The following is a 12,855-nucleotide window of genomic DNA, read 5'->3' on the forward strand; positions in this document are numbered from 1 at the left end:
AAAAAAACTTGACATAAATGGAGAGTCAGCTTCTATAAAACTAAAGGCAGGCGCCTGAGTGGGTCAGTCGGTTAAGCATCTGCCCTTTGGCTCAGGTCGTGATCCTGGGGTCCTGGGATCTGCCCCACGGTGGGCTCTCTGCTCAGCGGGGAGCCTGCTTCTCCCTTACCCACCCCCCCGCTTGTGTTCTCTCTGGCTGTCTCTCAAATAAATGGATAAAAATCTTAAAAAAAAAAAAAAAGAAAAAAGAATTTGCCTCTGCAAATCCTCACACAGTAACGTGAACTGGCTCTATGGATGGTTCTTTCCCTGGCTAAGTCCTACACAGGCTGTCTGACCTGTATCCACAGGCTTGTGTCGCTAGTCCTCACTGCCCAGTGCCACCTCCTAATAGCGCTCGCTCGCTGCCACCTGCTACTGATGTAGCTGGCCTCACTACTGCTACTACTCGCCCTCCTGCAGAGGTGCTAAATGTAACAAGCACTTGGGTGACAATACTGGAAACAAGGTGCCAATACCTCAAATGACTTCACTGTGGGTTAGGTAATATTTACACTTTGACCCGTTGGTGTTCATGAGGCATTCATTCCCTTACCTGGGCTGAAAAAGCAAGAATCCGAAGTTTACAAGTAAAACAGACACCATCGAAGTGTGGGCATGGATTTATTGCAGAGTCAATGTCTTTTGAGTAATGGTTATAAGATGTCCAAAATTCAACATTATTAAACATTCAGTAAAATATGTGGAAAAGAAGCCCTCAGATGTTAACTCCTCTAAGTTCTGGTACAACAGCTTGGGATAGAGCCTCCTGGGGGTTGGTTGTCTTGATTTGTGAGGAGAGCTGCTGTCCCCTGACACAGAGAACAGGAGAGTCCCAAGTGCTGACTGTTAGGTACTGGGGATGGCACGTTTGTCACCCCCTGGAAACGCCTGGGGAGACCTAGCACGACTTCCATTATGGAAATCCTTCCTTTCACCTCAGGCTGAAAGCGACACCTGCTGCCCAGAGAGCCACGGCAAGCCCCTGTGGACTAGAAGGGACTACGATGACCAAGGCCAGAGTGGTCCTGCTGTCAGAAAGGGACACGACGTGCCCTCGGAGCTCCTCTCTCAGCCGACAGCCCATTCTGAGAGCACTTGTGGAGAGGTGTCACCCGGGGGCCAGAGGAGGCCATGCCAGCCAGGAGTGGCTGCTTGTTGAAGGCACAGGGTTCTGGTCATCCAGAAGGATGAGAAGGGGGTCACTGTCGGGAGTTATATCCAAAACCCATTTCCTAGCTCTGAAAAACGGCGCTCAGCTGCCATAGGTCTGATCGCGATTTGAGGCTGATCACATTTTTTTTGAAAGTCCCAGAATCTCTGGCACCCGTTGACAATCCTGATGCACCCGCTACTTCTGCAAGGGAATGCGACTCCCAGGGGCGGCCACTCAGAGGGGCACGGCCGCCCTGCATCACACAGCAGCAAAAATAAATACACGGCTGTAGCGTGGCGATGAAAACCCACAGGGAGATCAACGTCTCAGAGTCTGTGAATGCAGGGGGCTCGCTAGCAGCTCTGGGTTTGAGCCTAAAAACTGGTGATTGACCCGTGGAACGTTTATCTACAATGACTCTGATCTTTAAGGACTAAGTAAAAAAATGAAAACTATTCTTTTTAAAAGACAAACTTCATTAAATACCCAGAAGAGAGAGAAATTCAAGATGTCCTATTGGTTATCTGGGGCTTCTGGAACGAGAACAGACGGGGGCTGGCTGCAACCCCTGCCGGTGACCCGCAGGGTGCAGGCCCACAAACCGTGTGGCAGGGCGAGGGACCCACACTGGGGCCAGCGGGCTCCTCTCCAGCCCTTCCGCCTCTCGGATCCACAGGACTAAGCGTCCTCTGCAAACACAGCGATACTGAAAAAGGAAACACCGGGGAAACATGAAGTGCATTTATTCACGTCCATGCCACCTACACCTACTGGGTACAGTAATCAGGACTGGAGAAGGGACAAATTGCAGCCTAAACAAAAACACTGGGACCTGGTCAGGCCCTGCGACTTGCAAGTTCTAGTCCGTGCCAGCGTGCAGGCTGGCAAGCCAGTGTCCTCCCTGAGAAGCACGCATCATGCCTTGTTCCTCCCTCCGGCATCTTCTGTCCCTCTCAGCTAAGGCCTGGCCAGTGCTGGGATGGGGCCCCGGTGTCTCCTCCGGAGCCGTGCTCCGGCGAGGAGCTGTCTCTCGCGCGGTCAGTCGCCCGCGGGCCCGGGCCCCGTGAGGTCAGGCTCCAGCCCGCGCGGCTCCGCCGTCACCTGTCGCCGAAGCTCCTCCACCGTCTGCAGCAGGGCCGACCTCTCCAGCTCCAAGGCAAGGGCGGCCTGCTTCAACTTGCTTTCGCTGGTCAGAAGCTTCTCAACGGTGGCCTCCAGGCTTTGGATCCTACCGTTGGCCACCTGGAGAATAAGGGAAGAGAGTGTGAACTGCGCAGCGGGAACCCGGGGGGGGCGGGGGGGCTGCTGCACATGCCACCGTCCAGCCCTGGAGACGCTGTGGAGCCCGATTTTGGCAGAGATGAGTCTATCATCAGTCCTGGCCACACAGGACGACTCCACTTCCCAGGTTCCCCCGTGGGAAGGCTGGGCCGGTCTGAGAGCCTCTGGCATTTTCCTTCCCTGCTGTGGCTACTCTGAGATGGTGGCCTCAGGGGGCACAGGGAGCCGATCCCCGTCACCGACGACACCAGAGAGGACAGCTCTGATATGGGCCAAGGATGCTTCATGAACAAGAGCTGGAGTGTCGAGGAACAAGCGACTCCTGCTGCTCCACGCCACCCAGACCTGGAGCTTTATTTACGACCGCAGCATTGCCCGGCCTAGTTGCACAGACACCCACATGCGTATGTGCAGACGCGCTTCAGACCGACAGGCAAATGGTTCCCAAGGGAAGGCCCCGGCGGCGCCCGCCGTCTCGTGCACACGTCCTCTCCTCTCTCCTTAGGTGCAGAGAGGGCCACGTCAAGGGCACGGGCATCGCCCCGGCAGCACAGGTGGCCGAGCATCTGTGAAGGGGGCCACCCCCCACCCCCGCCCAGTGTGCCTCCTGGGGCCCTGGCACCTGATGTCAGGTGGACAGAACTTCCTTCCAAGGTGCTTCTGTCTAGCAACTGACCGTCACCCTCCTCATCTACCCGGGCTGGCCTCCGGGCAGCCGGTGGGCTCTAGTGAGGCTGAGGGGCCTCCTGAGAAGGCCGCAGGGAGTCCGGCCTGTCCCCGCCGAGGCCTTCCTGGCCCATCCCTTGGCTCACGCTGCTTGGCGCCGCGCTCAGGTGGCAGCCCAGCAAGCCGCTGCTCCATCTCGCCAATCCGGTCCAGCTCTCTACATGTTCCCCTTTATTTGGGGGCAGGGAAAATGGGATTATTTTTTCTCCCCTTTATAAAACAAGGGAAACAGGTTTTTGAACGAGACAACACTTGTGCCAGACAGACAACTCACGACTCGGAGTCTAGCTCTGGCTGCGCTGCTCAATGCTCAAAATAGAAGGAAGAAAAGGACTGAGATCCTAAGGGTGTCTGCTTTCCGGGCAGGGGTGGTCACGCTGAGGTGCGCACCTGCAAGCGCTCCTACCCACGGGTGAGCTCTGGGACACCCCCGCACCTAAAGGACCGTTCGTTCTCGAGGCCCGTGGAACTCCCTTGTGCCACGCAGCTTAGTGGTGAGCGGTGCTGCACGGTCCTTTACGATTCTGCGTGAACGTCACTCTCAATGAGCCTGAAGCTCTTTCATGGAAAAAAGCACGTCTCATCCTGTGCGTGGGTCTGGCCTCCCACGGCACCTAGTTCACTGGCACTCGATGACTCACAGTGCTTCTTATAAAAAAAAAAAAATGTACGTCCTTTATCATTTGGCATGTCTGGTAGGTCCACGCAAGCGTCTTCTATGTGCTGCTGGACAAGACAGGTGGAACACTGCTCTCTGGCTGCTACGTAACACTGTGTGTTCAACGAGAAGATAACGTGGGCCCTTGGTATGTCTGACAACTCATGTGAACAGAACAAAGCTAGAAAACAGGTCAATTTTGATACTTTGGGAAAAACCCAAGATCTCTGGTTGGAAACTATTATATTTAACACCCATCCTTGGACTCTGAAAACTGTTAAAAAAAGGAAAAAGGCAAGGAGGTGTGAGTCTCACAGAACATATATAGTCTGGCTGCAAGACAGGAGCCCACGTGACTCCTGGAGGGTAACTGGGGAACGACCCTCAGGCACCCACAACTGACACAGTGGAACCCCTGTCCCAACTCTGTCCCAACTCTCGGCCAGCAGCAGGGTCTTCTGAATCTCCGTGACCCCGGCCTCGGCAAGGCAAGGGCTCCACATACTGGTGGGCCGGCACAGCTGCAGTCTTGAACGGCACCCCCAGAAGTGCACAGCCGCTTGGTGAAAGAGAGACCATTGCCAGGAGGATGTCTGTCATGACCGGTTACTGGCTGGTGCCTTTCTTGAACGGAGGGAGCCGAGCAACTCTGCAAGGCTTCCTCTCCTCACGAAAGGGGTATGCTATCACAGAAGCCACGTGAAGTTATGTGCACCCTTTACCACAAAAGGGTCACATGGGCATCAGCCCAGTAAACTGAACCTTTTATTTCCATACTATCTTCATGAGCCAAATGCTTCAAATGCAAGTCTGAGCTTTGTCAGAAATGCTCCTATCAGGTTCTATTTCAGAGACCTACTGTTTGGAAGCCACTTAAAACCACCACCTCTGCTACAGACCGTTAAAGACCAGATAAGGCTCTATGTCCTGGTGAGCCTCCCCTTTGGGGGACAGCTGAGACACCCTGGAGACACTGTTGTACACAAGCATATTTTCAGGTGGGACATCTCAGTCTTAGGGGGAAAAAAGCTAAAATTCAGAATGTGCTTGGTAGTTAGGACTGGTCAGGGAAAGCATTTTTCTTTGTTCCTCTACAGTAAATAGCCACTAGGTCTCCTGGGATAAATCCCTGCTGGGAGGAATGCATTTTGGACAAGGGTTGATTTATTAAGCTCTCAAACGCTGGCCTTTCTCGTATCACTGCCAAGCTTGTGTCTGCAAAGCGGCAACTTTCTATGGAGAAAAATAAGAGGCTTAGGTCAGGCTAGAAAGCTTATTCTAAGGACAGCCCAGGAACACCATAAAATACGGACTTTGGGGACAAATATGTATTTGTCCTCGCAGCAACTCAAAAATTTAAATCCCCCCGAAACAATCCCTTAACATTAACAGCATTCCCACCCACTTACGGCATTTGAAAAAGCAGACTATATATTACTTTATCCTATTTGATTGGTGAAGATGCTGTGCTAAGCAGTGAGGGATTCTGTGTCATGCAGGGGAGGGAATGGGGACGGAGCAGGTCAGCAGTCTGCCCGCATGACAGTGGGGCAGTGACAACCCTAGGTCTGGCAAGAGCTGGGTGTCTGGACTACATGCCCAGGCTCTCCCCAATTCACCGTTCCGTATGCATGGCCTGTTTGCCTTCCTACCAGATGTCCTCATGCACATTTATCCATGTTAAAACGGAAGCTGCTAGAGGGGAGAACTATGTCCCTCTTAATCAAACTTTCCTATTTGCAGTAAGGACTCACACATCATGACCATAGGCTCTGGCTTATTTTGTTAGGTAGAGCTCTGTGGGACTCCCCTCCCCAAACCCTCCTCCAGGGACCTAGCTGGTTTCGCTCACAGTAGCCCAAGCCTGTGATTCTCTGGTTATTACTCAAAGCACAATTGCTGGCGTTCAGCGAACAGTCCCCTCAGCATCCTGGACCCCCAGTTCCCCGCTGGGCTTCTCTCCTAAAAAGGGTTAAAGTGCAGGGTCAGCCGCTCAGAAAGTTCCAGGACTGTCTGACCTCAGCGGAGGATAATCTGAATGCTCCCTAATAAAAAGGACCTATTCTCCTGGGATACCTTTGATCCCAACTATAAACAGACCGGTTGGGGGGCCGAGGGGGAGAGAGGTCCCGCGGTCATGGGAAAGCCCAGGCCGCTGGTGCTCCGGTGCGCTAATGATCTCCCACGAGCAGCGGGTGCAGGAAGCAAGCTTCATAAATATGCTCTACCTGCAGTTGTTCAAGCAGGTCAAGGTTCTGTTTGCGCAAGCTGCTGTTGGTCTTCTCCAACTTGTCCATTCTTTGGTTGTCACTGAGAGGAGAGGAATCGATAAGTTCTTCTTGAAGCACGTGGTACTCCACTTCATAGGCTTGTAACTGTTTCGAGATATCCATCTCAAATACCTGTTATATACAGAAAAGTCGTCAGGCCCTGGAAATGAGAAAAAACACACAGCCGCGTGCGCGGCCACGGCAACGAGCATCCATCACGCACCTACGCCATGCCCCATGCCGTCGGTGATGGATAAGGAAAACTCGCATTGAAAAGGGAACAATTCTAATCGGGAAGAAAGGACAAAGGAGGCATTGAGAAACAAACCTAAGGTAGCAATGGGTCTGGGTCTCTGATACTCATTTTTCCAAAAGCCAGAGAACCTTACTTTTTCAAAAGCTTTTTATAAAAATCTATTTTTCTTATTTCAGTGCCAATTTCCTTTTTCTCCGGAAATTCTATTATGTTAGACACATCAGCCACAGGTCAAGGGGTGGGGGGTGGGGGGGGACAAAACAAAACAAAAGAACCATAGCTCCATTTGCCCAGTCACCGAGTCAAAGTTTAATTATAGTTCAGTTGGGTTTTTAGAGTTACAAGAACAGCTAAGTAATGGAACTGTTTACTAAAAAACCCTCCTTTACACATAAGATATGCAGAAATGAGCCAAAACCCAAATGTCGCCTACACAGATGAGTGAACACGAAACAATGCCTTCCTGCCCATAATAGTAACAGTGATCAAAAAACCACCCGTGTGAAAAACAGCCCCAAAGTGCACAAGTGAGTTCTTGGTGTTTGTACTTTCTCTGAGTGAGCTGGATGGAAGCGGTGCTGAAGAGGGGGTCAGGAGTGGCCACTGCCTCCCCCACAGGCTGTCTCTGTGGGATCACCCCACAGGCCGTGGCTCAGCACAGGAGCAAAGTCCCAGAGCGGCTCTGTGTGCGGGCCTGAGCATTCGGTCATGCTGGCACCACACACCCAAGGCCAGCATCTCAGGACACACATGGAGAGGATGCAGTTGGACCTTACGAGAGCACAAAGGAACTCTTCACTGCCTCTCCTGAAAAACTACCTCCCAACACAGTGAAAATCAATGAAAAACTCATTTTTCCCCAATGGCGCCCCATAATCACTCAAACATGGATGAACCCTATCTTCCCTGAAATCGATATTCAAGAACCACGTTTACTTTCTCACCATTCCCAACAATCTTCTCTGCCTTCAGATTAACTTTTCAGCTTCCTGCTTTTCAACTGAATTCAATGGACAAGACCAATTAGGCACAAAGGTCATTCTATGCCGAAAAGCAAATAGGCATTGTCCTCGTGGTGTGTGTGCGTGTGAAAGCTTGCCGTATGGATGGGAATCTCTGCTGGCCCTCAGTGGCTGTGGGGTCAGCGGGGATTACCATCTCTGTATCACAGTCAAGCCAAATGACTCAGGCCTCAAATCAGGGCTCCACTGGCCATGCCCTGAATGACCTTGAGCAAATTACTTGACTTCTCCCGGCCTCGGTTCCTGGCCCCCGACAGGGGGTGAGAGCACCCAGCTCCCAGCATCACCGTGGGCATTACTTGTGGAAGTTCCCAGCACACACCTGGCAAGGTGAATAGGTGCTCACTTAGCTAAGGAAGCCGCTTCCACGCGCTTGTCATGAAACCCTCACAAGCAACTTTGTGCTTCAGCAAAATTACAAAGGACGCCACATCACGGAACCTCTGAATAGCTCAAACACAGTGAAAACCACAAACATTAAAACCGAGATTGCCGTGGCGCTGGTGTACAATTATAAATACGAGGCCCAACAGATGTCATGCAGTTGCTTTTTTCTTCCACAGAGATTTGTTTTTAAATGAGCTACTAATCTGGAAATTGTGGGAACAAAACCTGTGGCCTTTAATAGATTGATGACCTGCTAAGGTGAATGGCTCTCAGCTGTGCCCAAAGCCGCAGGCGCTCTCAGGACTCCCATCCATTCCCAGGAACCATCCTGGGTCATGATCATTGCTGATCAATTGCATCGTTATCTCCTGGCTCCTGAAACACCGAGAGCCCTTGATTTTGCAGTTGTGCCCTAGAACTGATCCCATAGCATGGCTGTACGTGGCTGGTGGAGAAAGAAGGGCCCAGGTCCTCAAATGATGCTTTTCCGAGTTGCTATCTATGCTTCCTGACCAGAATGACAAATGGCTTCATTATTCTATCTACTTGACGTGCCGTAACCATGTTAATCCATTCATCATGTGCTAGATGTCTGGTTAACTTGCAAAGTACCTAACTCTATACATCCTCGTACATATGGCTTTTCCCATATTTTGGATTATTTCCTAAGCATACATTCCAAGAAATGGGATCACTGAGTCAAAGGGTATGAATATTTTACTGGCTTGTGATACACATCGCCAAACTGCTTCCCAAATGGGAATAATCAACGCAAGATGCCATTAACAACAACATACCAATGTGCCAGGGATAGTATATATACCCTTGGCACTGGGTACTGGCCTCAATACTTTTCATTTTGTTAATCAAGTTCGTAGAGCATTATATGTCATTCAAATTATGCATGAAGCGAAGTATTTTCCCAGATATTTGTTTACTAGATGGAGCTCCTCTTTAGTGAATTGTCTATGTTCTTGGCTCATTTGCTATTGGGAGACCCAGAGTTCCTCTTTGCAGTCAGTCATGGACACTCTGTATAATGGAACCATTAACCCTGACGTCTGCAGAACTGGCCACATACTTTCCACCTTCCCAGCCTCCAGGCCCTTCCCCGACCAGTCCGTCCGTCTCAGCGGTGGACCAAGGGCTGGATAGCGGAGCAGTGTGTCCGGGTGTCAGCAGCCAGGGCTACAGGGCCTGTAGTGAATTTAAAAATAAGAAACCTAACTAAAAACTGGTCTGTTTTTTATTATCACCACATGCAAGCAATTCTAAACAATACCAGTGGTAAAATATTCCTCCTCAGTGTACCCCACCCTTTTGGTATGGCACTGATTGGCCTTTGAAACAAGTACTTGTTTTCTTTTTTTTCTCTTTTTTGAAATATTTTATTTATATATTCATGAGAGACACAGAGAGAGAGAGAGAGAGAGAGCGGCAGACACACAGGCAGAGGGAGAAGCAGGCTCCACACAGGGAGCCCAACGTGGGACTCGATCCTGGGTCTCCAGGATCAGGCCCTGGACTGAAGGCAGCGCTAAACCGCTGAGCCACCAGGGCTACCCAAGTCCTTGTTTTCAACAGTGCAGACTGCCCAAGTGGTGAGGGCTCCTCCCCGTGCAGAAGAGGCCGTCTCAATGCTGGGATTTGGATGAGTGTCTTCTGAACAAAGGAACCTTGTTAAGATTCTGGTTTCTAGCCTACAAGCTCAACTAGAACAGGGAATTGTCTAGTGTGTTTTCAATGAAGCTGCCCATAGCAGAGCTTTTCAAATGTTCCAGTGTGTGTGAATCCCCAGGGGATCTTGTTAAAATGCAGATTCTGACTCAGCAGGTCTGGGGTGAGGCCCCAGATTCCGCATTTCTGACAAGTTCCTACAGGATACCAGGACAGGTGCGGGTCTGGGGCCACACTGCAAACGCAGCCCCAAGGACACTGAAAGCAGGCTCTTTGCTCTGTCTCCTGAAGTCCCCCTCCAACTCTGGCCTTCTTCCTCACACTGAACTGAGAGGCAGAGGCAGACAGCACTCACCGTGACAAGCATACCAACCTGACCTCCTTCTCTTCATTTCTGTTTATTCCCAGGGCTTCCCCCTTCTTGGGGCAGAGGACTTTTATGGCTCATATTCAACTAACAGTTAAGTCAAACTGAGGAACTGCCACAGAGATTTCAGAGGCCCTTCTCCTCCTGCCCTGGCCTCTTGTCAACTCTGGACCTGCCCTGCTGTGGCTGGCTGCTCCCAGCCTGCCCACGCCGAGCCAAAGCCACAGAGCCCTGTCCTTAGCTACCTTCTCTCCCACCCTGGACACAGGCTGTGTCCCCGCTGCTCGAGCGGAAGGCACCCAATGAAATGGAGCCAGAGCTATCAAGAGGACCGTCCAGACTCTGCCCATTCATATACATGACCTGTCGCGTGCAGTGAATGCATCTGTCACCTTCACCCTGTGGGCCCCCGAGATTTGAGCCTGAGGGCCCTCTACGGCTGCTGAGGCATTGCAGCGGCCCTCAGGCCTCATCTCTGAGTAGGACTTGGAAATGAGAGCACCCTCTAAGTAGGTGGGAGAGGGGCAGTGAGCCTGACAGACGTCAAGTTCCAGATGGGAAGCATGGGAGGGGGAGGGCAGAGAGCTGCCTGGCATCCTAAGGGCTGCCCATCAAGACTTTTGGCAGGATGAAAACCTGGGCTCCAAAATGTAGATTTTGAATTCCCTACACAGCTGCTCCCAATCCACAACCACCCTTCCCTTCATAGCTCAACGCTCAACGCAGAGGCATCTAGAATTTCTCTCTATTCTCACTCCTGTGCCTGTGATCAGAAATCAGCAGAGTACTGCTTGTGGACTCAACCTTTCCCACTGTATGTGTTTTAAATACAGTTTTATTGCAGCACAGTCGCTTCATTCATGTACATTATTATCTGGTTGCCTTTGTGCTGCAAAGGCAGAGTGGAGTGACTGCCACAGAGCCCTTCTGGCCCACCGAGCCTGAGACTTCCTACCTGGCCCACTGAAGAAAACGTGTGCTGACCCCTGTTCTTAGCTCATTCTTTGGACTCCGCTGAATCCAACCCTCTCAATTCCCAATCAGCAGTGCACACTCCACCAGCCTGGCTCCCATATGCCCTTGCACAAGCACCACTGTGGCTCCTACCACACTTGTAATTACTGGATTACATGCTCGTTTTCTGCACAGGATGCGCTCTGGTGTCAGAGACACATTACATTCTTGGCTCTGCCACTGTAAACAGGGTGTTGGGCAAGATACTCTCCCCATGACCAGGTTCCCCACCTATAAAAATGGGGATTATAATACACATCCAGGGTTGTCAAGGAGTCAATGGAATAAAGGATGCCAAGTTTGACAGTTGCCTGAAACAAATCAGTACACACACACACACACACACACATACACACACACACACACAACTGTTCTTTCTCCATGCTGTGTCCATTTTCTATTCTTCCAACATTTAAAGAGAACCTGGTAAGTTCTCTTTACAGAAAAGGGAGGAGAAAATGAGATTCTTTTCTGGGGCTCAATATCCAGCAGATAAACTGAATGTCAGCTGAGACTGCCTGCCTTAAAGCCAGGTCCCAGGGTCAAGGCACTCACTGGGCATGGACTTTAGGTAACCGGGGCTCTCTGTGTTTGCCCCAATGGCCATAAAATATAAGCATATACAATGAAAGCTCTGAAAAGGGATCAGTGCACATAAGTGCCAAACACTAAAGAATCAAAAGGGCAGAGGCTTCAGTATCAACATACAGGTAAAATACAGGAAAAACTGTAACTAAACGATACCCGGAGGCCCTCGGCAGTGCCGAGTAGCTGCTAACTCACTCTGAGGCAAGAGAAGCCCTATCACCTCACTCAGCAGCAGGGTGGCTGCAGGCCAATGAGTCCATCTCTTTGCGCCCTACGCTCCTCCTGGGTTAAAACCACCTATCCTCTCAGGAATGCCATCGTGGTTAAATGACATCATGGGCACATGTGGAGTCACACAGAACCTGGCAGAAAGTAGGGCCTGAACAAGCCAAGGCGATTCACATTGAGAGAAACGTGCCAGGGAAGCAAAACGCAGAGAGCCTACCAATTAACTAAAAACGAAAGTGCAGAGTAAAAAAGAAGTGCCCTTTCTGAAGCACAGGGATAGGAAATGTGCGGAGACCCAGAGTCACACGGGCTCACACCTGCTTCTTTCTCTGTGCTCACCACCGAAGGAGGGGCAGCAAATGAAACCACAAACACTGAACGGGGGGCAGTCCGTTGGAATCATCCGATTTCTCAGGACTATCAAAATTCCTCAGAATAAGGATTTGTTTTAAAAACTAGCTTTGTTTCGCTACTTGTTTTTACCCAACTGCTCTATGTTTTCACTGTATTTGGAGCAGGTAAGGTGAATTATAGGCTTAGGAGAGGCCTGATGCAGGCCCCAATGGAGAAACCCCTTCCAGAGCATTCTAAGCCACCCAGCCCCTGGACATTAATAGCAGCGTCCCACCCTCCACTAAATATCACAGTTCTTTAGAGTCAGCAAACGTTACTAGAAGTTTCTTCTTTGTACAGAGTCAAACTCTGCTCTCACTCTTAAATCAGACCATTGAACAACTGATCTAGTTGTAATTCTGGCTCAATTCACCCTTGCCCTTAACATTTCAGAGTAACGATTCTCCTGCCTACAGAAACCAGGGGTGCTAAAGCCACAGATGTGGAACTGAATCCTATTTTAAAAACCACATCACGGAACAAGCCTCTAGAATATATATTTTCCTATCACAATTTTGCAACCGAAGGGTCATTTTGAGAAATTCCAAATACTACCACGCAGCAGGAAAAAAAAAAAATCAAAGCACTGATACCTTAAGAGCTTTACACCGAATAGCACATGTGTTTCAGAAGAATAATTAGGGGTGAAGCCTCTTAATTTTAAGAAACTTCTGATTACCTCTGTTGGTTATCACACCTGAACATGGCCACCAGTTTCCACATGGCACGGTCCCATCACATTGCCAACATGCACACGCTCAGACACGCACTTCATCCTAGAACACATATTTGG

At 50.4% G+C, this 12,855-nt stretch overlaps 1 protein-coding gene across 12 annotated transcripts in view; it reads right to left on the minus strand.

The window, feature by feature from the left end:
- Positions 1-646: 646 nt before the first annotated feature.
- The window catches only part of TBC1D1 (TBC1 domain family member 1), a 239,216-nt gene continuing 227,007 nt past the window's right edge, over positions 647-12,855 (minus strand). For 11 of the 12 annotated variants that reach the window (XM_072737884.1, XM_072737885.1, XM_072737883.1 and 8 more), the window contains 2 exons: positions 6,089-6,262; positions 647-2,437 (listed from right to left, as the gene is read on the minus strand). In XM_072737884.1, coding sequence (XP_072593985.1) covers positions 2,234-2,437; positions 6,089-6,262 — 378 coding nt within the window. In that variant the 3' untranslated portion in view covers positions 647-2,233. Of the gene's footprint in view, positions 2,438-6,088; positions 6,263-8,876; positions 8,993-12,855 lie in introns of all 12 variants that reach the window. The other variant, XR_011997210.1, reaches the window with a different exon arrangement.

The sequence above is a fragment of the Vulpes vulpes genome, chromosome 14 (genome assembly GCF_048418805.1).
Source record: "Vulpes vulpes isolate BD-2025 chromosome 14, VulVul3, whole genome shotgun sequence".
Classification (NCBI taxonomy): domain Eukaryota; kingdom Metazoa; phylum Chordata; class Mammalia; order Carnivora; family Canidae; genus Vulpes; species Vulpes vulpes.